This window comes from Nannobrachium achirus (assembly GCF_963921795.1).
Source record: "Nannobrachium achirus genome assembly, chromosome: 24".
NCBI lineage: Eukaryota > Metazoa > Chordata > Actinopteri > Myctophiformes > Myctophidae > Nannobrachium > Nannobrachium achirus.
The window spans coordinates 22,049,145-22,071,720 of NC_137831.1; the positions used below are offsets into that span (position 1 = coordinate 22,049,145).

At 43.7% G+C, this 22,576-nt stretch overlaps 1 protein-coding gene across 1 annotated transcript in view; it reads right to left on the reverse strand.

The window, feature by feature from the left end:
• LOC308280042 (receptor tyrosine-protein kinase erbB-4-like) overlaps window positions 1-22,576 on the reverse strand; it is a 789,750-nt gene that overhangs the window by 175,008 nt on the left and 592,166 nt on the right. Inside the window, 1 exon segment of the mRNA XM_080720298.1 lies at window positions 21,573-21,873. Within this exon segment, the coding sequence (XP_080576424.1) occupies window positions 21,573-21,873 (301 nt within the window).

Genomic DNA, 22,576 nt, shown 5'->3' on the forward strand with positions numbered 1-22,576 from the left:
TTCAGAAGGGGATCCGTGGCCAAATAGGTATCATTTTGAGGATCTTTGGCATGAAAAACTGGTAAAAATAAACAAATAGCTTTTTGATAGATACAAACAATATTACGTTTGTTAAAATTGCCCAGAGGGTGGGTGGATGGACCAACGCTGGACGGTGGACGTCACAAACGTAACATCGGGACGTAATAAACATTGCTCCGATCTGAACCAAACTTGCCATGAGAATAGTCACCAGGCTCCAGGTGCACCAATGTTCCAATTAGGAATGTGACGATATGAACATTTCATATCACGATTTTTGTTACAAAATAAATTGTGATTTACGATATTATCGTGATAATCAAAATCCATCATCCCAGAGCGGAACATTTGTCAAAAAATTGCACATCTACAAGCTCACAATGCGCCGTGCTGCGACGCGTTGTGAGCTTGTAGATCTGCTTTTGGCAGATCTACATATTGTTTTGGCAAAGACATTTGATAGAGTGAAAAAAATTACAGAGGGTTTAAGTGGTACCAGATATGCAGCTCGGCAAATAAAAGGTGAATTGATCCCAGTGCATGACGGAGGACGATTTCACGATACATTAAATCTCCACGATACGATTATCGTGAGTGTTTTTTTTTTTATCACGATAAACGATAATATCGCTTATTTTCCCACCAAGCTCCAATCCGCACCAAGTTTGACAGATCAGTTGCATCATTGCAGATACAGATGTCGGGGGAAATAACCTCAAATAATGGCCGATATATCGTCCAAACCGATACATCGGTCGGGCCTCTAGTTAAAGCTCCTATGTGCAAGAGAACTATAAGTCATGGATGCCCCCACCATCTCACTTATTAACCCTTTTAGGCCAAGAATTATTGACTGCTTTAACTATTGAAAAATAGCAGATATACAAGCTCACAGCGCGGCACCGAGTGCCGCGCTGCAAGCTTGTAGATCTGCTATTTTTGAAAAATCACGATTTTTTTTGCAGGTCTTTGAATATATCTATTTAAAAGCGAACATTTGTAACTCAAATATTTGCTTCTGGGGGTCCCTGGAACAACATATTTTGAGATGAGAGTCTGTGGCCAAATACCTGTAATTTTGGGGGTCCTTGACATGAAAAGGTTTGAGAACAGCATGATTTAGAGGAAAGATTTAGAAGTCGGGTCAAAGATCGGGTCAAAGATATTCAAAGACTTGAACACATTTTCAAGATTTTTCAAAAATAGCAGATCTGCAAGCTTGTATATCTGCTATTTTTCAATAGTTAAAGCATAAAATAATGGTTAAAGTGGTTCAAATCTAACGCGACTCGGGCGCGTTCCAGGTATTTGAGAGTTAAATCTGCTGCTGGAACAGAACCAACAGTGGAATGCCAAAAATGCAAATGACTCTGATGAAGCGTGGATATGCAGGCGCACGCACGTGCAGTGCACAGCTTAGCATTTATGTAAGCCCCCTGCATGCATGCATGCACGCTTACTGTACAAGCAAACCAACCGTCTTTATGACACTGTGAATATTATCTGAAAGAGAAAGAATCATTGACATTCTAGGTCCATTTCAGACAGGCTTTGGTGCAGTGTTTGTGCGCGGCGCACACACACACACACACACACACACACACACACACACACACACACACACACACACACACACACACACACACACACACACACACACACACACACACACACACACACACACACACACACACACACACACACACTGATGTGTGTAACTAAGTAAATGTACTCAAGTAATGTACTTAAGTACAATTCTGAGGTCATTTGTACTTTACTTGAGTATTTTCCAATACTTTTACTTCTACTCCACTACATCTCAGATCCACATATTGTACTTTTACTCCACTACATTTATTTGAAAATGTTAGTTGCTGGTTGCTTTACAGATATCAATTATAATATTATAAAACATACATTAACCACTTTAGCCGTATTTTACACATCTACAAGAGCTTGCAGATCTGCTATTTTCAAACATTTTGTACTTTTACTTCAAGTTCATTTTGATGCCAATACTTTCATTATTTTACTCAAGTACATTTTGGATTCTGAACATGTACTTGTAACGGAGTACATCTACAGTGCAGTATTGATCCCACTGAGCATTTTGAGGTTTATTAGTTGCCTAATAGTGGTGTTTTTATCTTCTACACCACGCGTTGAAAATCAGTGTTGTAAAGGTCTAGATTTGCAATTTTTTGCTAGTTGTTTAGTCGGCTATATTTACACGGGTTGCTACACTAGACCACTATTAGTCGGATACAAAAAGTCTACATTTCGCCGTTAGCGGGCCGTCGAAAGTAGTGAAAAGTAGGGCGACAGTGAGATTCAATCCGGTGATCTCTTGCACTCAAGTCGACGACGCTATCCACTCGGCCATCAATGCTGATATGATAGAATAGACTTTCTGGCCGTATTAAAAGGTGACATTGCCCACCTGTGTTCATTTTAGGGTAGTGCGCATTGTTGAGGAAACTAAATGTATTGGGCGCCTAATAAGCCTAGCGATTACAATTATTTTTGTTTAATCAATACGTATTGAATGATGTGGCAATAAGCCTAGCGATTACAATTATTTTTGTTTAATCAATACGTATTGAATGATGTGGCGGAGGCGGTGCCGCGGCTGTGTTTGACTGTGTGTGTTGCTGCTGTCAGAAATGTAATTCAGAGTAGACTGCTGTCTGGACGTTTCCACTTTACAGTGAGTGACTACACACAATCACGGTAATTAATTAACACTCTACCGGCTTACCGCGCCTTAGTACCAAGGAGAACTTTTACATGGTCTAAAGATAGTCGTTGAAATGCTGTATTTAAAACGACTACACCCAGACCGTCCAGACGTATACCTTATAGTGATGAATGGCTATTAAAATAATTTTTACACCAATATTTGGCTATCAGTTCTGCAACGTGCAGTTGTTTTTTAAATAAATATTTATTAAAACAGGGATTAACTTCAATTGTCTAAATTCGGTCTAAATATAAACGTAGATACGCCGACTATACTTAGTCGGCTAAATCTCGGCTAGATCTAAACTATACTTAACAATGATCAACGGATATTATAATTATGTTAGTCCAATATTAGGAGATCAGTTAAGCACCTTACTGTTGTTTTTTTAATAAATAGTTATCGAATTATGGAATAAATTGCAAAGTATATTTTCGGTGTGAATATAACCGGATTCTAGCTGGTTGAAATGATGGCTAAAAAATAACTAGTCGTGTAATATCCGACTATTGCTCAGTAGGATACTTTTATTTAAGTACAAAATGTGAGTACTTTTTCCACCACTGTGTGTGTGTGTGTGTGTGTGTGTGCGTGCTTGCACGTGAATCAGAGATGGAGAGAGAGAGAGAGAGAGAGAGAAAGAGAGAAGGGGAAGAGATATCATGTACAATGTGTGCGTGCACAAGGCATCACCATCAAGGTGACACGTCGCAATTAAGCAGCAACGGTGTGCCTCAGATGAGCTGTCATCGCGCGGTGGCACCACAGGTGCACGGGGCAGCTGTAAGTGTAATTGCCACAGGCCTCTGGGAATCCAACTCAAAAAACGCGCTCTCTTTTCATTGATAGCTCGGGCTGAAATATCTGTTCCAACGCAGGCTCCAAGGACGTGCTGGCCATTGGGAAAAGCGGGACAACTCCCGAACGGCCGGTCATTCCCAGGCTGGTCCAGGCCGGCCATTAGGAAAAAAATAAAAATAAAATGTCGGCCTTCGTTCCATTTTGGGGGCTGGGCGGCCAACAAAGTAAATCGTCACTGTCAGGCAGAAACCTTGTTATCTCCAAGTTTCAAATGTATACATTTTTTCTCAAAGCAAAGCCTTGCTTCTTCATACAAGGCCGTCGCACAAAAGTAGTGAAAACAGCAGATCTACAAGCACACAACGCCTCACACCTAGATCGGCTGTTTTCACTAGTTAAAATATTTTTTTAAATGATAAATACAAAACAAACGGTTTTGGACATACAATGTTTCCACCCGACAACGACGAAATATAACTCATGTAATTGGCCCACTGGCTTGTCACTTGTCATGATCTGAAATGGCAAAGTAGCAGCAGCGCTACAGAGAGAGATCTCTCTCTATAGCGCGCAATGAGGGCCTCTCCAACTCTTTTTCCCGGGTTGAATCAGGGGCCCAGCATGTCCCTGGCAGGCTCCCCGTTACCATGACAAACGGTTATTACAGCGGCCGCTAAATTAACGAGGACCTCCACTCACTTGTCAGGTCCGAGAGAGATAACGCATAATACTGCGCCGCACGCCGGCTTCCCAGCTCACGTGGTCGTGTTCATGCAAGTTCCCCAGGGAAACATCAAGGGGGGGTCGAAGAAAAAGAGTAGATACTCGTTAATTATGTTGCCATTTTCCATCTTTCATTCAAATTAATGTTAATTCGTCCCGTGCGTGCACATGACGACTACCTGTTTTGTCACGCGTAGACGCGCATCGACAAATGCGGTCTAAAAAGCAGCAATCATCGTAATTCAGCAATTGTTTGAACGACCATGGAGCACAGGGACGTGCAGAGAATGTTAAAGAGGCAGGGGCTGAAATTTCCAAAAGGGCCTTTTGGTGAAAATAGCTGACCTCCAAGCTTACAATTTTCGGTACATGATACCACACTTAACTAAGCATTATCAAGTCAATATGTGTCGTAAAACATGCATGGATTTCTACACAGAGAGGGCAATTCTTTCAACATAAGATGCTGCGTTCACGTTCAGGAGAGTTTGGACAAGGCGATTCTCTTTCTTGAATGCCGCCTTCTGGTATGGCATGGAAAAGAGGGCATTCGCATTTCTTTCACCACAGTAAAAGCTGCATTCAAGGTCTGGTAAGAGGGCACTTTTTTACAGACGGATAAAAGGGCAGGGGGCTTAAGCCCCCTTCGATGTCGATATGTGTGCACGTGCCTGATGGAGCACCCTGGGGTGCACGTCCAGAGTGTATCTTTGAACGCACCCTATATGTAAAACGGGGGTGGGGGCGAGGAGAGAGAGGGGGAAGAGAGAGAGCGAGTGAACGAGGGGGAGTGTGGGAAAGGAGAGAGTAAGAGAGAGAGAGAGAGAGAGAGAGAGAGAGAGAGAGAAGCAGGGACGTGCTGGCCATTGGGAAAAGCGGGACAACTCCCGAACGGCCGGTTCATTCCCGGCCGGTCCAGGCCGGCCATTAGGGGGGAAAAAAGCAAAGCAAAGCCCTGCTTTATCATACAAGGCCGTCGCACAAAAGTAGTGAAAACAGCAGATCTACAAGCACACAACGCCTCGCGTTGCGAGGCGTTGTGTGCTTGTAGATCGGCTGTTTTCACTAGTTTAAATAATTTTTTTAAATGATAAATACAAAACAAACGGTTTTGGACATACAAGGTTTCCACCTGACAACAACGAAATATAACTCATGTAATTGGCCCACTGGCTTGTCACTTGTCATGATCTGAAATGGCAAATCTTTGAGTAGCAGCAGCGCTATAGAGAGAGATCTCTCTCTATAGCGCGCAATGAGGGCCTCTCCAACTCTTTTTCCCGGGCTGAATCAGGGGCCCAGCACGTCCCTGGTTTCTCCTCTCATAAACAGTGTTTACTTAAACCCCACTGCCTTATTAGTATTAATAGGAGTGACTTCAGAAAGCTCATATTCAGCCATCGGACAGTTTTGTATTATTTATGATTGAAATGAGAGCCTGGGAGAGCAGCATGCAGCGATGGGGGGGAGAGAGAGAATAAAAGCGGGAAAAACAGCAAACTATGCCAGTTTACGTAACCGCGCTGCTTGGGTAAACATTGCTTAACCCAGCTAGACCGGGCACGCGTTATTGCGTATCATTTTATGCTTTAGCTTTAGCTATTGAAAAAATAGCAGATATACAAGCTTGTAGATCTGCTATTTTTGAAAAATCTTGAAAATTTGTGCAATTCTTTGAATATTTTGACCCCGATTCTATAAGTGTCATCTGAATCCTTCTAAGGTGTTTTTGAAAAAAGATCATGTTTCTATGTCGGCGGTGCTCAAACTTCTTCATGTGAAGGACCGCCAAAATGATATGTATTTGGCAATGGACCCCCATCTCAAAATATTGTATCAGAAGCAAATATTTGAGTTACAAATGTATGTATTCAAAGACTTCCCCCCCCCCAAAAAACGATTTTTCAAAAATAGCAGATCTACAAGCTCGCAGCGCGGCACTCGGTGCCGCGCTGTGAGCTTGTATATCTGCTATTTTTCAATAGTTAAAGCATTCAATAGTTTCTACGCCTGAATGGCTTAAGTGCAGCGCGGGGCACGAGAAAACGAGAGCAAAGCGCTATATCCACACACCATTTGCCTCCGCAGACTTTTATCTGCGAGAACCCCGCGCCCTCCTTTTTGATGCAGCACCCTTTATGTAGCTGACCTTTTTCTCAGCATGAAAGCGGCTGCGGACAAGGCAGTACCTCGATCGGTCTCCGTCGAAAACCAACGCGAGCGCAAACTTCCACAACGCGCTGATCTGAAGAACTTGAGGTTAACGCGAGTGCGCGGTAGAACTTCAGAAATGTGGGTCGCAATCAAAGAGACGATCTGCTGATAAATTGAATTATTTAAGTTCCTAGTGCACAGCATGTGGTGGAAAAAGTATTTTACTGAAGACAAAGTGTCAATACTGCAATCTAGACACACTTTTGTTACAACTAAAAGTCCGGTGGCCTAATCACAATTTACACAAGTAAAAGTATAAAAGTATTGGTATGAAAATGTACTTAATGTACCAAAAAAGTAGAAAGTACCCGTTATGCAAAATGTCCTTAAAATGCATTTAAAATCTTTGTTTATCTTCGTCTATGGTTTCTTTGTGTATATTTTGTAATAATAATCAAAATCGAGAAAGTAACTGTATCTAAGTTGTCAAATAATTGGACTAAAAGTACAATAGTTGCCTTTGAGATGTAGTGGAATAGAAGTAAAAGTGCTGAAAATTTTATTCGCATTTTGAAGTGTTTCCATAAAAAGATTTTTTCGAATAAGCCATAAATGTGCATTAAGAGGCTTTATGGAAACGCCACTTATGTGGCCATCTATGAAATCTATGAAAATATTTAAACTGCAACACAATTCTATACAATATGTAGTGGGTGGGGGTACCTGCTTCATATCTCTCTCTCTCTCTCTCTCTCTCAAGGGTCTAGGATCAGTCGATCCCTTGTTGATGGCCAAGGGCATAATGTCAGCTCGCATTAAAATAGAACATGCCTACTATAGCCTAGTAGGGGACATAGGGGGGTTTGAACAGGTGTGGTGTGTAGGCGACGCACTATGTACGGTCACGAACGATGGCATTTTACAGGTTGTTTTTAAAAAAAAAAAAAAATGAAATGAAATGAATAGAACAAGTTGATTGTCATGTGTTTTCTTGTATTGTAAAACATTTTTAATAAAGTGGTCTTAAAAATCAAAATCTCTCTCTCTCTCTCTCTCTCTCTCTCTCTCTCTCTCTCTCTCTCTCTCTCTCTCTCTCTCTCTCTCTCTCTCTCTCTCTCTCTCTCTCTCTCTCTCTCTCTCTCTCTCTCTCTCTCTCTCTCTCTCTCTCTCTCTCTCTCTCTCTCAGCTAGGGGTCCTTGGCCTGAAAAACGCTGAAGACCCCCAATATAGAAAATCAGAAAAGTGATCGATGGAATAATCACTAGGAAAATAATCGATGATTGCAGCGCTGTTCAGCCAAACGGACAGAACGGGAAACTTCAGACCAGGGGTTCCCAAACCTTTTTGGCTCAGGGCACCCCTATAAATATTATTTTCATCTGAGGCACCCCTACATTAGTCATCATTTTCACTCCCAACACCTTATATTTTTTGCCATATTTTATTGATTATGTTGCGAGGTAGAACTGACTGAGAATAACTTTGTACTTCAAGTTTAAAATGATACCAAATATTTTTTGAAGTGTCCAATTCCATATATTATCAAATTATCTCGCGGCACCACTGGACTGCCGTCACGGCACCCCAGGGTGCCCCGTCACCCACTTTGAAAACCCCTGCTTCAGACAACAAAACCAGCCTACAAGACACAACAGACACACATATTATAATGAATCAATCTTTATTTATATTAAATTAAAAATATACTTTTGACAGATTCATGTAACAAACATGAGGAACGGTATCTCTATGATATAAAGCTTTGGGTGTGGTTTGTAAAGAACACTGTTGGAATAGAATAATAGCCGGCACTGATAATAATAATAATCATAATAATAACAATAATAATATCCATGTCCAGTTCAGGGGGAACATTGTAAATATTGGGAGAGTTTAAACATGAGGAAAAAAGGGCATACTGACACCACAAGCTCCATGGCACGGTGCCTCCTCTACATATATGTACTGTTTGTATAAATCATGCAAAAACAAACCGTCCATTAGGTGAAAAATAAGTCATATCGTGAAGGCGGAATTCCGCCTCTGGGATAGGGGGGAGTGGGGGGGAGGGCTCTTGGATGTGGGGGCGGGCTTGGCTCAATAGTTTCGTTTTTATGTATTCTTTTTGTACAAATAAATGGAAGAGGGAATATAATACTGAAATATCCTTAACGTGGTTTATAGGTTCGTTGGCAGCACTGGTTTTTCATGTACGTGGGGGGGAGGGGGGGGAGAACGAGAGAGCGAGAGACAGAGAGAGACAGAGAGAGAGAGAGAGAGAGAGAGAGAGAGGGACACGACTCCTGCATTATATCAGGGGGGGACACACATTAAGTAAGGGTTCAACAAGCACTTTGTAAATCAAATCTCCATTAGCCAAAAGGTACACTTACATAAAGCAATTATGTACTGCTCATTTGTTTGTTTGATTTTTTTTTAGGTTTTTTGTACAGCAAATTGTTAAGCAGAAATAACAGCAGGTAAGGAGAGAAATACCATATAAATTCAAAGCATTTTTTGCCGGCTATTTACAAATCACGACATCGGCCATTTCAGTGCTTTTATAAAAATACTATTCACATTTTGTGGTTTTGAAGTTGTGTTTAGTTAGCTCCACTCTTGAAGAAACCGCGAAAGGTGCCGTACCATTGATGTTGTTCGTTGATGACTGAAAATGCAATGCTCAAACGCCGAGGACTCGTGCGTCCAAGACGCGCAATGATTACATGGCATTGCTCCAAATACTACCAAAAAAATAGAACAAGAGAAAATTCAAGTCTTCTCAATTTGTTATTATATTACAAAAACACAAAATCACCAGTGTGAAACATGGGCAGAAATATTAAAAGCATAAAGGAGTAGAGCTTGTGTTCAAGAACAATGAAAGATGACGACCGCAGAGCATCGCAGTGGGCGTGGTTTACTGGTCGCACTAAAAAAATGTCCTGTTCATTTTCCTCATAGACTTTCAGGAAAGTATTTATAACAACTATGTTAAGCCTAGAACCAAGCAATCCAGGATTGCAGTGAATCATGACCATAAAACCTTTGTTTCTATATGAAAAGAACATTTTTAAAACTGCTAAACAAAAGGGTAGTTATTTAATGTAGTATACCAAATTATGTAATATTAAAATATGTTTTCACATAGGATCAAAGGTGTTATGGTCAAGATTCACTGCAATCCTGGATGGCTTGGTTCTAGGCTTAACATAATTGTTATAAATATTTTTTGTAAGGTCTATGGGGGAAATGAATGGGAGATTTTTTTAGTGGGACCAGTAAACCACTTCCGCTGCGATGCTCTATAATTATGATTTCTAGTTTTGTGCTACTGACTTTCAGTAAAATCTACTAAGGGACTGTGGTTATTGACTTCCACACTGCCTGTCCACTGGACCCAAATGTTGAACTCTGTTGTAGTCTATTGCAGATCAGCGATTCTCAACGTTTTTAATGTCAAAGACATACTTACTGTATGCATTTGATACGTTTTCTATCTCTTGGACCGTTACCTGACTCCGCCAGATGGTGGCAGCAGTGCGTATGCCTGCTGCGCAAACATCTGGGACTGTTCAAAGAGAGTGGATAACGCCGCAAAGTCCCAGTCCGGACCAATCAGCGGAAGCTACGGGTGGGCTCTGAGCCAATAGAGTCTGACTGCAGACCACAGAAACCCAGGAGGCGGATTCTGGGTGTAACGTCATGCAGAGAGGCCAATATGAGTGGTTGGAGTTGGCACTCCCAGACTGTGATAGACAGACGGCCCCATCCAATCACCTGCTAAAGAACTTGAAAAAATGCCCGCCCCTTACATCGGTTTTACCCAAGCGATTCCAGATGGTAAAAGTAGGGTGGTATATGCACTGCTGCCACCATCTGGCGGAGTCAGGTTACTGGAACCGCTGTCTATCTACACTATCCTCTGTGTCAGTTTAACCCCTTGGGACCTGAGGCCGATTTTACGAATTCCTTCTAAATCAATAGTTCTCACGTCGAGACTTTTCAAAAAGAGGCTCCAAAATAGCAGACGTACAAGCTTGCAGCGTGGCACGAAGTGATGCACTGTGAGCTTATACATCTGCTATTTTTGAATAGCCAACCCTAAAATCTAAAAGGACACAGATCGGTTTAAATGGGTACAAATGGAACCAAATGATAAACATTTGTTTCCATTTTGTAACCTCACAGAGCTATAGACCCATAAAGGCTCGTCTGGTTCTTTATTATCAATCATTTACTCGCATGGGGAGTTGGGGACCCCCTGGAATCCCCTCAAGGAAACCCTGGGGATTCCCAGGAGGCGGGAGCCCCACCCAAGTACGTTGAGAACCACTGCAATCCCGTACTAACGGCTTCTCTACAGTATGAGACGGGCTACATGACTCTGCACCTTGGCTCAAAGATTGTATATAAAATAAAATAAAAAAAACACTTCGCAGAGTCAAACAAATGACTGTACTGTGTGTGTGTGTGTGTGTGTGTGTGTGTGTGTGTGTGTGTGTGTGTGTGTGTGTGTGTGTGTGTGTGTGTGTGTGTGTGGAGACACTGGCGCTGTCAGTAAACTGTAGTAACGTTTGAATCAAGGACCGTAGCAGCAGGTTTGAGTGGAGAGAGGACAAGACACACAATGTCTGAAACCATCTTCCCTTAAAAGAAAACAACCAAATCAATCAATCAATCATGGAGCTAAATTAATTTTTCATTTCAAATGACAGTAGAAAACCATACTGAAAATGCTTACAGGCTGGATCCTCAAAATTGCCGAGACACTGAATGAGGAATTTAAAGTAATGAACTATATAACGTTTAAATTAAACTTCAATGGTTCTCAACTCCGACACTGGGAACCAGCCGGAAGCTCGGACGGTTTTCATTCTAAACCTTCTAACTGGGGATGGTCGCACAATGCGCGATGGAAGGGCAGTGGCCAACATGCCAACCAAGGGGTCAAGGTTTCAACAAAGTTGAACTACTCCTCACTTTGACTGGCATAGAAAGGGAAGTGACCGTTTCAATAGTCTCACGTAGCCAGAGAACTATTCCACAAATCTCTGAATGCTATATAGCAGGGTTCCCCAATTAGTTTTCCCCAAGGGCCGAATTATGTCTAGGGTACCAAGCCGAGGGCCACAGCATTGCAGGGGGCGACGGTGGCGTTCCCACTACTCCAGCGACAGTTTTCGTCGTTGTCGGGTGAAAATCTTGTATGTCCAAAACCGTTCGTTTTGAGTTTATCATTTTAAAAATGATTTAAACTAGTGAAAACAGCCGATCTACAAGCACACAACGCCTCGTGTGTGCTTGTAGATCTGCTGTTTTCACTATTTTTGTGCGACGGCCTTGTATGATTTGCGAAAGAACGTACAAATTTGGAGATACGAGATTTCCACCCGACAATGACGATATACTAGTGTTGTTGCTGCTCTTATACCACCATTATTACTGGGGTTGGTGTGGGCCAGACAGTAGCCCCCCGCGGGACCCGTTTCGAAACGGGTCCCTATCCGGAACGAATGGGGGTAAATTTATTGTTATCACATTTTTGTCTTAGGAATGCGACAAAAAACTCAAAATATTATTGAACTCTAGTCTCCGTGGCGTGACTAATCAATAGAAAAAAAGTCATTTTGGGGGTGAACTACTCCTTTAAGGACTTGAGACGCAGCTCATATACTGTATGTGCATAAAAGATTGCCAGCCAGACAGACAGATATAACGGGTATTGCACAACTGGACTGCACCGGTCTGGGTTCTCCAACATTACTCTCTGAGACTCCCTACGTTCAATCCCTCATCGCACACCCCCGGGCACAGGACTAGTAGTTCAAAATTAGACGGGTGCGGTCCTTTAAAATGCCGTGTTTCCATTTGAAAATGTTAAAACTTGCATTACTCAATGTCAGTTGCACACAGAGTGATTATTTATTTCTGGGGAAAACTTCAAAATGTTTCCTTCAAAATGAGACCATGCCCAATGCATTACTCCAAATGGTTTAAAAACAACAATCAATTTACTTTGGGTACACTGTGTATAGGCGTTTTTTGCAAATTATACAGGATTGTTAACGGGTTAAAAAATTATTTAAACTAGTGAAAACAGTCGATCTACAAGCACACAACGCCTCGCACGTGTGCTTGTAGATCTGCTGTTTTCACTACCTTTCTCCAACATTACTTCTGAGACCCCTACGTTCAATCCCTCATCGCACACCCCCAGGCACAGGACTAGTAGTTCAAAATTAGATTGGTACGGTCCTTTAAATGCTGCGTTTCCATTTGAAAATGAAAAGAAAACCTACAAAATTATGGACATTCCTTATGTCAGTTCACGAGTCCACACTGTGGACCCTCTCCCTCCGCCTTGTATGGCTGTGCTCTCTGTGCTGCCGTACTTCTCACTGTTTCACAAAGCTAAACAGATGCATGAAGACATTCTACACACACACACACACACACATCCCTAAAACAAACACGCTGATCGCTCCAGCAAAGAGGCGCGTGGGACCCGTTCCCTGTTAACCACCAAGTTTGATCAAAGTGTTCCGCGGGGAGCTAAAACAAACCAAACAGCTTGACACATGTTCTGTATGCATGCACATGCTCACAAGACACACATCGCGTGTGCTGTGGATGTGTCATGCACATGCCTACCCAACTACAGCTGGCACGGCCGGGGCTCTCACACAACACCAGAGGCCAGATCAAAACACCAGAGTTGATCTACAGTACAGCAGGGTTCCCCGATTAGTTTTCCCCAAGGGCCGAATTATGTCTAGGGTACCAAGCCGAGGGCCACAACATTGCAGGGGGCGACGGTGGCGTTTCCACTACTCCAGCGACAGTTCAGATATCGTCGTTGTCGGGTGAAAATCTTGTATGTCCAAAACCGTTCGTTTTGCATTTATCATTTTAAAAATGTTTTAAACTAGAGAAAACAGCCGATCTACAAGCACACAACGCCTCGCACCGCGAGGCGTTGTGTGCTTGTAGATCTGCTGTTTTCACTACTTTTGTGCGACGGCCCTGTATGATGAAGCAGGGCTTTACTTTGCGAAAGAACATACAAATTTGGAGATACGAGGTTTCCACCCGACAACGACGATATACTAGTGTTGTTGCTGCTCTTATACCACCATTATTACTGGGGTTGGTGGGGGCCAGACAGTAGTCCCCCGCGGGACGCAAATGGCCGGCAGGCCGCCTATTGGGGATTGGGGAACCCTGATCTACAGGCTCTCAACGCGATGCGTTGAGGACGCGATGCGATAATACTGTAGCTGCAAGGTGAAACAGTAAAGTAAGCAACAGTGGAGGCTGGCATCAGACGACCCCTGTTAGGAGCAATGACTGGCAGTATTCAATACGAGTGCGAGAAGGATTCCGGTGGGAGGGTCAATTATAATTCAATTTGAGTCTTCCCTGTCAAAACGTCTAAAACGCTCGCGACGACTTGACACTGGGCTACGTGCCAGCACTCTGCTTGAGAAGCTTCCAGACTGAGTCCTAGCCCTGTTTGAATGTCCACCTGTTCGGCATATGCAGTCAGAGTGGTTTCATCATTTGAGATTAAGTATAATTTGCTCTGTCAGTGATTAACCTTGACTGGATCCAGACAAAGTCAATCAATCAATCAATCCCAGAACGGTATTTTTTCGAAGAAACAGTAAACCAAGTTCTGCCCTGTTTATTAACGACAGACCGGAAGAGCAATACTGCACTAAGTATACTGCGTATTACAATATTAAAACACACAGATTCTCAGAGACAGCTCTGCAGCTTCTGCTAAGGTGGTCTTTGATAATCCCTTTCATGGGGGGTCATGATGAGGACCACTTAAGAGGCCGAGGTTCAAAGAATATCACTGACTTTGGGTCAAATCCTGCAGGAACACAGGCCACGGTTGAACCTATTGCTTATTTTCATCACTGCCTTGTTTATTTCCAGCAGCATTGTTTTTGTACTTTAAAACACGTTTCAAGGGGCACCAAGTCAATGAAACTCACTCAAAGCAGAAATGACAAATAAAGGAAACACATATTATGCACTATAGGGATGGGACGATATGAACATTTCATATCACGATTATTGTGACCAAAGAAATCGCGATTTACGATATTGTCGCGATAATCAAAATATCCCCAACATCCATTATCCTGGGGCGGAACATTTGCCAAAAGAAATAGCAGATCTACAAGCTCACAACAAGACGCGTTGTGAGCTTGTAGATCGGCTATTCTTTTGGCAAAGAGACTTGGTAGAGAGTGAAAAAAAGACTGTATCAAGTACGTATACTATGAATACCTTTTACCAATTATAGAGGGTTTAAATGGTACCGTGCATGACAGAGGACTATATCACGATAAATGAAATCTCCACGATAGGATTATCGTGATTATCCCGATAAACGGTAATATCGCTTATCGTCCCATCCCTAATATGCATAGCCATCAATTGGAGCCTTGCTTTCAGTTCAAAGCTTGCCATATTATTTAGCAGCTTCATGGTCGGTTCATAAATGTTGACACTGTCAACACCTCCAAGCGTCTTGGGAGCATGTAGCTACAGCTACACCACACAGCTTACCACTGTCACACACATACTGTATCATATGTGAACGAGCACAGGAACTGTGTAATGGGATCATTGAAAAGGTTTGTGTTTTCATTTCTTCATTTTCATTTTCCAGCAGAAGATTCACAGCTATAAAATGACGCATTTATATTTGACCGAACAGTTCTGGAACGGCAGCTTATTGAAGTTCTACGGAAGTATTTTCAATCAATCAATGCTTTGAATTGATGATATATTAACGCACAAAAGATATTGTTGATACTAAGTAGACTATTATCTACCCAACAAAATGAATAATTGGTGGGTTTGATTTAATTTCATGCAATTATTTAAAATGAATTAAAACAATACTGTGAGCTCTGCTTTGGGGGGGGGGGGGGGGGGGGGTACATTTTATTTATTCATTTTAGTTTTTAGTTGGAGATTAATTTGAGTAATCTCCAACATCTCTATTCCTCCTGAAACTTTAAAAACATGAAAAGGTTGCTCTACCTATTGTTGTAGAGCAAAGTATAGTATATAAAAAAATCAAACAAATCTGTTTTGTTTTCTCTCATCTCTAGCCAGACCCCTATCCCAGAATTCATTGCATTTAAATACCTGAGATCAATGCGCGGGGAAAAGAAAGCTTCCCTTTGTGTGTGTAGGATGCAGGCAATTAGGAGTGCCTGGCCCTATGAGCGAGGTGGAAGAAAGGCATTGAAGTTTCTCCCTCAATAACTAAATAAATACATATAATTTCACATAATCTAAACAGAGTATCCCATTAATCCTCAACAAAACTGAAAGGTACGTAAAGTAGTAGTTTCGTAAAATCTCTACTCAAAGCTGCCTGACAGAACCCGAGGAAGAAAGGTGATCTTTTTAGATTTGAAACTGGGATAGTTAACGACATGAAACCGATTCTGGGCACCAAAATGTGAACATTTGGTGAAAATACTGCATGATCGCATGAAAGACGGTCTTTAGCCTCTGCTCCGAAATCAGCTGATCTGATTCAACAACGGTTCTAAGTCACCCTCAACCCGACTTGATATTTATTGACTATTGACATATTATACATTTTGACTTTTAGGCGAATTACGAAAAAAGCACTTGGAAGAGTCTAAATCAGCATTTAACAAACGTTTGAACCAAAATCAGATCAGACTACATTTGCCTATGCTGTAAAGTGCGTATTGCCCCGGCGATGATCCCACAAGTTCTCGTGCTGGGTCACATAATAGGTCCATGCACGCACGCACGCACGCACGCGCACACACATACAGGTACACACACACACACACACACCCCAAACTACTGTACTATATGGCGGCATACAGTACATACATACAAAGGGGCAAAACGTGCAAGCAACGTGCGCATCAAGCACATCGTTGCAATCTGTCTGCCCTGTGTGCTCTGCTGGTGCTGTCTAGATCGATTCTTGCAGTCTTCATTAGGGGGTTTGTCTGAGCTATTCCCTCCCCCTGCTAAGGTATTTGTACGCACACTCGCTCTCGCTAAAAACATCACTTTGAGTTCAGGGAATCAGAATGGAAGATGACACATAGTAGCAACCTATCCTCATAGGCCAGGGGCGTCACGCGTCACACTAAATTCTGGGCCCTGCGGGTACAAGGATTCACTGCGGGCCCCCCATGAATGTTAACTATTGAAAAATAGCAGATATACAAAGCTCACAGCGCGGCACCGAAGTGCCGCGCTGCGAGCTTGTAGATCTGCTATTTTTTTTAAATCGTGAAAATGTGTGCAAGAAACCTATGCGTTTCCATGTCAGTGGTGCTCAAACTTTTTCATGTCAAGGACCACCAAGATGATATGTATTTGGCCGCGGACCCCCATATCAAAATATTTCGTTCCAGGGACCCCCCCAGAAGCAAAATTTGAGTTACAAATGTTCGCTTAAAAAATACATATATTCAAAGATTTGCACACATTTTCACGACTCTTCTGTGAGCTTGCATATCTGCTATTTTTCAATAGCTAAAGTTACTAGGGCCCCTCCACCTTGGGCCCTAGTAACTCAGTCCCACTCCCCCCCCCCCCCCCTTGTGACACCCCTGCTCAAGGCAATTCACTCCTCTACACATCAGATTTACATATAGGTCCATCGTCCTCGTGAATCAGCTCATTCCTAAGTAAATACTCATGAAAAGGCCAGTGTATAAAAACCCACATTGTTTTACCGTTTTCAACCAGTGTTGACTTAAAAAAGAAAAGAAAAAGGTTTTTTACAGTGTTTAGTTTTTTTTCTCTCCCTTATATCCTTTTGCTCGAAGAAGCTCTGGCTGATTGGCTCCTCCAAGAATACAGTAGTCAAAGACAAAAAAGAAACGGTAAGTAAAAAGAACAAAAAATAAATAAACTCGACCTGCCTTGTTCAGACACACAGGTTTGTAAAATCAGCAGTTCAAAAACCCTCTAAAATGTGAAAGTAGGATTCGGTGTCAGTGTCGACGATCACAGTATCACAGTAACGGTGGCAGAGTGTAACATGACACAGGGCTTCACATATCAGATGGGAATCTCTACAACAAAGGAAATAGTATAGTAGGCCCGGGAAAAATAATAATAATAATAATTTGATCATGATTGAGTGATCAGCGTTCAACGCGCTCCGCCAAAGTATATATATATATATTTTCCTGAATAAGCCTTTTAGTTTTTTTCCCCCCCGTCGTCGGAACGTCAGACTTTTTCCTCCATAATGTCGCTCTTGGCACTCTATCCTCTCTTCAATCAACGCTGTCCTTCATATCACCGTGACTCCTTTAGTAAAGTATATTTGTTCAGGCTGTTTGTTCGTTATCGGGCAGCCTTGGCAGACAGGTTGCCATATTGTTCAGGAACTTTGTATTGCCATAAAGTTCTTCCCACGACCCTTCACCTCAGTGGCTTGTTGGCAGTGAGTTCACCTGACAAGAAACCTCCCATTTAAAGTGAGTCCTTTGCGAAAAACCATCTTGCTGTTCACGCCCCCAGCGGTCTATAGGAATTTGCCAGTGAAAATATCCAGCGAATCCGGTGTTTTGTGCGACAATGTGGATCTGTCCTCCTGCTCGAGACTGGCGTCAACGTTTTATTTAATTTTTATTCTATCTACAGAACATGAATGGAGGCGGCGGGTCGAGTGGAGAGACGGTGGTGTGGGGCGAGGTCTCGATAACGGGTCAGCCCGGTCCACCTCTAGAAGGTGTCGCTTTTGCTACGGCCTCTCGGTACGGCGTGTTGGGAAAAAACGACGGTTCGGAAAGGTTAGGTTCATAAAGAGGTCTTTGATGTTTACGGTCCGGTCCTCTCCGTCAAACATAAGAAGAGAGGATGCGTGGGCGTTTTGGATGCGGTTCCAGAAGAGACGGGTCGAGGGGACCGAAGCGGAAACCCTTCTAGACCACAGTGTTCCGCTGCCGGTAGGGTGGCGGCGGCAGGACGGTCCCGGGCTTCAGGGAGAACTCGGACATGTACTCCGGGTTCTCGGCCACCGTCGCCCGTATGTGGCCGTTCTGTTTGTAGTAGAGCTTGGCGGCGGCGGAGCCGGGGGCGGGGCCTCCGTGCGGGCCGCCCTCGGCGGCCGCCACCGCCAGGCTGGCGGACTTGGCCGGCGGCGGCAGGCTGTGCTGCCAGTACTCGGGATTGTCAAAGGTCACCTTGAGCTTCTTCCCGGCGGCCTTGCCCGACGACTGCCCGCCCTGCTTCAGCATGCTGGACGCCGGGTGGGTGGCGCTGTGGCTGTGGTACGCCGGCAGGCCGGCGTGGGAGCCGGCGAGCACGGCAGGCTGGCTCGGGCCGCCGGGCTGCCCCGGCGCGGGCTTGACCGCGTGGTGGGTGTGGAGCACGTGGGCCCCCGGGCCGTGGTGGCAGGGCAGGCCGGCCGGGGAGGGCAGGGCGGAGGGCAGAGTGTAGTGTGGCAGGCCGGTCTGGATGGAGAGCGGGAGGTGGGGGCCCAGCGACACGGCGGCCAGGGGTCCCGAGGGCTGGCTGGGAAGCGGCAGGCCGTTCCGCCTCAGCGCCTCCAGGCCCAGCTCGGCGGGACTGTGGAAGGTGTTGAGGTAGAGGGGCTCGTTGATGTACTCGTCCTCCCCTTTGGGCTGGCTGTTGCTGGGCGTGCTGTGGTAGCCCGGGTTGTCCAGGGCGTGGATCTCGCCGTTCTTGCGCCGCGAAACGAACGGGTTCTCCTCGATGGGGTTGAGATATTCTGCAGCACACACACACACACACACAAAGGCGGACGGACAGACAGACGAGAGAGAAAAGAACAAAGACAAAGAGATATAGAGAGTCTGTGAGAATAAATAACAGAAGCAGAGAGGCTGATAAGAGAATAAAAACAGCGCGGGAGAATGAGAGCGAGCAAAGGGAGAGAGTGTTCTCACTAATGAGGAGCGAAGATGGAAATGATAATGGTGGTCACGCAGGACCTATAAGATGGGCACCTTGCCAACATTTCTTTGGCACCGATAACTCCACCCACCCCGGGGTGGAAAATGCTAACCAAAGCAACCCTTTGCCACCGCTTCCAAGTGCTATAATAGCAGGGTGTGGAGACCTATCGATTTCGCCCACTCCTCCGATCCTTGACATTGCATCAGATGTGTTTCGCTGCAGGCCTTTTTGTTTTATTTTGATCCCAGGAAAAAAATAAGATATTTAAAGATAAAATACAAATCAAAGATGGCCGTGCAGTGGCAGGGGGCTCCTAGAGTAGAACGTGATCAAAGCAGACTCCATAGTATGGGCGGCGTGCGGTACATACTGTATACGACCTCTCTCTCAGCTGGAATAACAATCAGTGGCGGATGAGATGAACAGACAGAATGACAGATGAAGAGGACGGATGAAGGAGCGTATTTACTCGGAATGACTCATGGGGACACAAAGAGCTCCTCTTCAAGCAGAATGACAGATCACCTCCGCTCCCAATACATTAGCAAGACCGGATGTAGCATGCAACATATACCGTTGCCCTCCATGTTAGGGATTCTCCTGGAATCTCAATGTTAATGTTCAAGGTGATACACCATGCATTTAAAAAGTATTATGTCATATTGCCCCCCGCCCCCCCAAAAAAAAAAAAAATCTTTGATTTTTTTTTATTCAAAAACGGCCGTTGATGACGTCAGCGACGTCAGCAAATCTGGACAGCCTGTTTTGAGAACCCGTGGGATGCTTTTAACCTCCGCCTTCCCAAAACCAGAGAAAGACACAATGGTCAGAAATGGGACTTTGTGAGGATAGAAGGTGCTAGTGGGACCCCAAAAAAAGGTTTTAAAATAGGAAAAGTGAAATTTCATGGTGTATCACCTTTAAGGACTAGGCTCATTTGACTGACAGTCACACCACATCCATAATGTTAATAATCAGAGTTTCAGACCATCAGTTTATCAATGACTGTATCTTGTGATTCAGTTAGAATCAGGACTTCCCAAACATTTCAGCTCAAGACCCAAAGATAAGTTTGGTGACTCCCTGGGACTCAAACTTATAAAGTTATATTTTAGAATTAACCTTATTTTATTATTTAGCCTTATTTTAGAGTGAAAATAGCCTTGCAAAAAAATGCTTATAGATCTGCAATTTTCACGATTTGTTTTATTTAGTGGCAAAGTGAGTGGCAAAGTGAGTTTAATGATGTTTAACATCGTTTAAAGCAATCAGATAGGACTTCTTTTTAGATGTATGGGATTTCAAGGCAAGAAAGTAGTTTTTAGCCACTCAGTAGGCGTTCCCACATAACTTCCTGATATGATGATGATGATGTCAAGTGCATACACCTGAGTCTCTCAAATAATTGTGATTGACGATTTAATTGTTTTTGTCGTTGACAATTACATTTCTGTTTGGCTTGTAGGCTTTGAAGTTGCACATGGCAGATATGACACATAACCTAAATAGAAGAAACGACTGACGACTGACAAAACATTGATAGTGGAAATAGCCGATCTACAAGCTGCGACGCGTTGTGAGCTTGTAAATCTGCCATTTCCACAATTTTTTTTTAAATGTTTGAAAATATGAACCTTTTTCAACATGTACACGATTATGACAAAATAATTGCGATTATGTCAAATAACTGCGATTAGACAGGGTTCCCACACATTTTTACCAATTAATCTCCAAAACTTTTCCAAAACTTTTCCAGAATATTTAACCCGATTTCCAGGACTATATAACAATAATTCAGCTCAATAATGAGTCGCTTACTCCTATGCACAATGCCCAAAGACAGGTAGTGTATGCCAGTGGTTCTCAACCTTTTAAGGCCGTGACCCCCGAAATAATCATGTTTTAACAGGGGACCCGGCACCCTGACGAGCACTAAGAGTTGAGGAATTTTGTATAACACGGTTCTATTGTGAAAATAGCTGATCTACATGCTCACAACGCCTCGCAACGCGAGACGTTGTGAGCATGTAGATCTGCTATTTTCACAATTTCTGACTCTAATATTTGACAATTTGGCCAATGTTTAATTTGTCATTTCAAAATATTCCCAGGAATTTCATGACCGTGGGAACCCTGTTAGACGATCATGTGATAACGGTGACCGGGCCTGTACCTGAGGAGCTCTTGTCCTTCATGGGCGTCATGTAGCCGTCCTCGTCGGTGTCCCCTCTGGAGCCCCGGTCCCCGAGGAACACGGTGGGGTCGGCGCTGTAGCGCTGGCCCCCGCTGTCCTCCGGCCCGGGCCCCCGGCCCCCCAGGCTCTTCTTGTGCAAGGTGCCATTGCAGCGCTGCTCCTCCAGAGCGGACTGGGGGCCCCCGGAGGCCTCCTGGAGGGCCCCGCAGGACGACGGCGCCCCTGCTATGGAGCCCTCGTCGGCGGACGACGGGCCGCCGTCTCGATAGCTGAACTGGTTCTGTGGGAAAAAAGGGGGACGAAGAGAGGGAGACATGGGAGAGGGGGACGGGGACAGAGATGGAGAGAGAGAGTGTGATGTTAACCCATTTAGAACGGGTACACATTATTGTGTATCATTATTTTATGCTTTAACTATTGAAAAATAGCAGATATACAAGCTCACAGCGCGGCACCGAGTGCCGCGCTGCAAGCTTGTAGAGCTGCTATTTTTGAAAAACAGTGAAAATTTGAATTTTGACCCGATTCTATAAGTGTCTTTTGAATCCTTCTAAGGTTTTTTGAAAACCCTGTGTTTCTATGTCAGCAATCTGGCTAGCCATCGTCAAAGAAAAGGTCCTTTTCACTTAAATGGAGCTCAGTTAGCCTGTTCTTGAGAGACTACTATGTCAGTGGTTCTCAAACCTTTTCATGTGAAGGACCCCCAAAATTATATTTATTTGGCCACGGAATAAGGATATATATATATTTCTGAATAGCCAAATATATATATATATAAAATAATGGCTAAAATATAGCTCAAATCTAAAATGACACAGGTGCTTTACCCAATCTCAATTGGTGTCAGATGGGTGTGCCATGAACGCTTATCACAAACAAAGGGATTTTCAAGTGGTTGGGGGGGATCCAGAAAAGGTTGGCGGGCCTCTGCTCTCAGAGCTAAACGCCCAGGAGGTGACTGCTCTCTTCAATCTCTTTGTGCC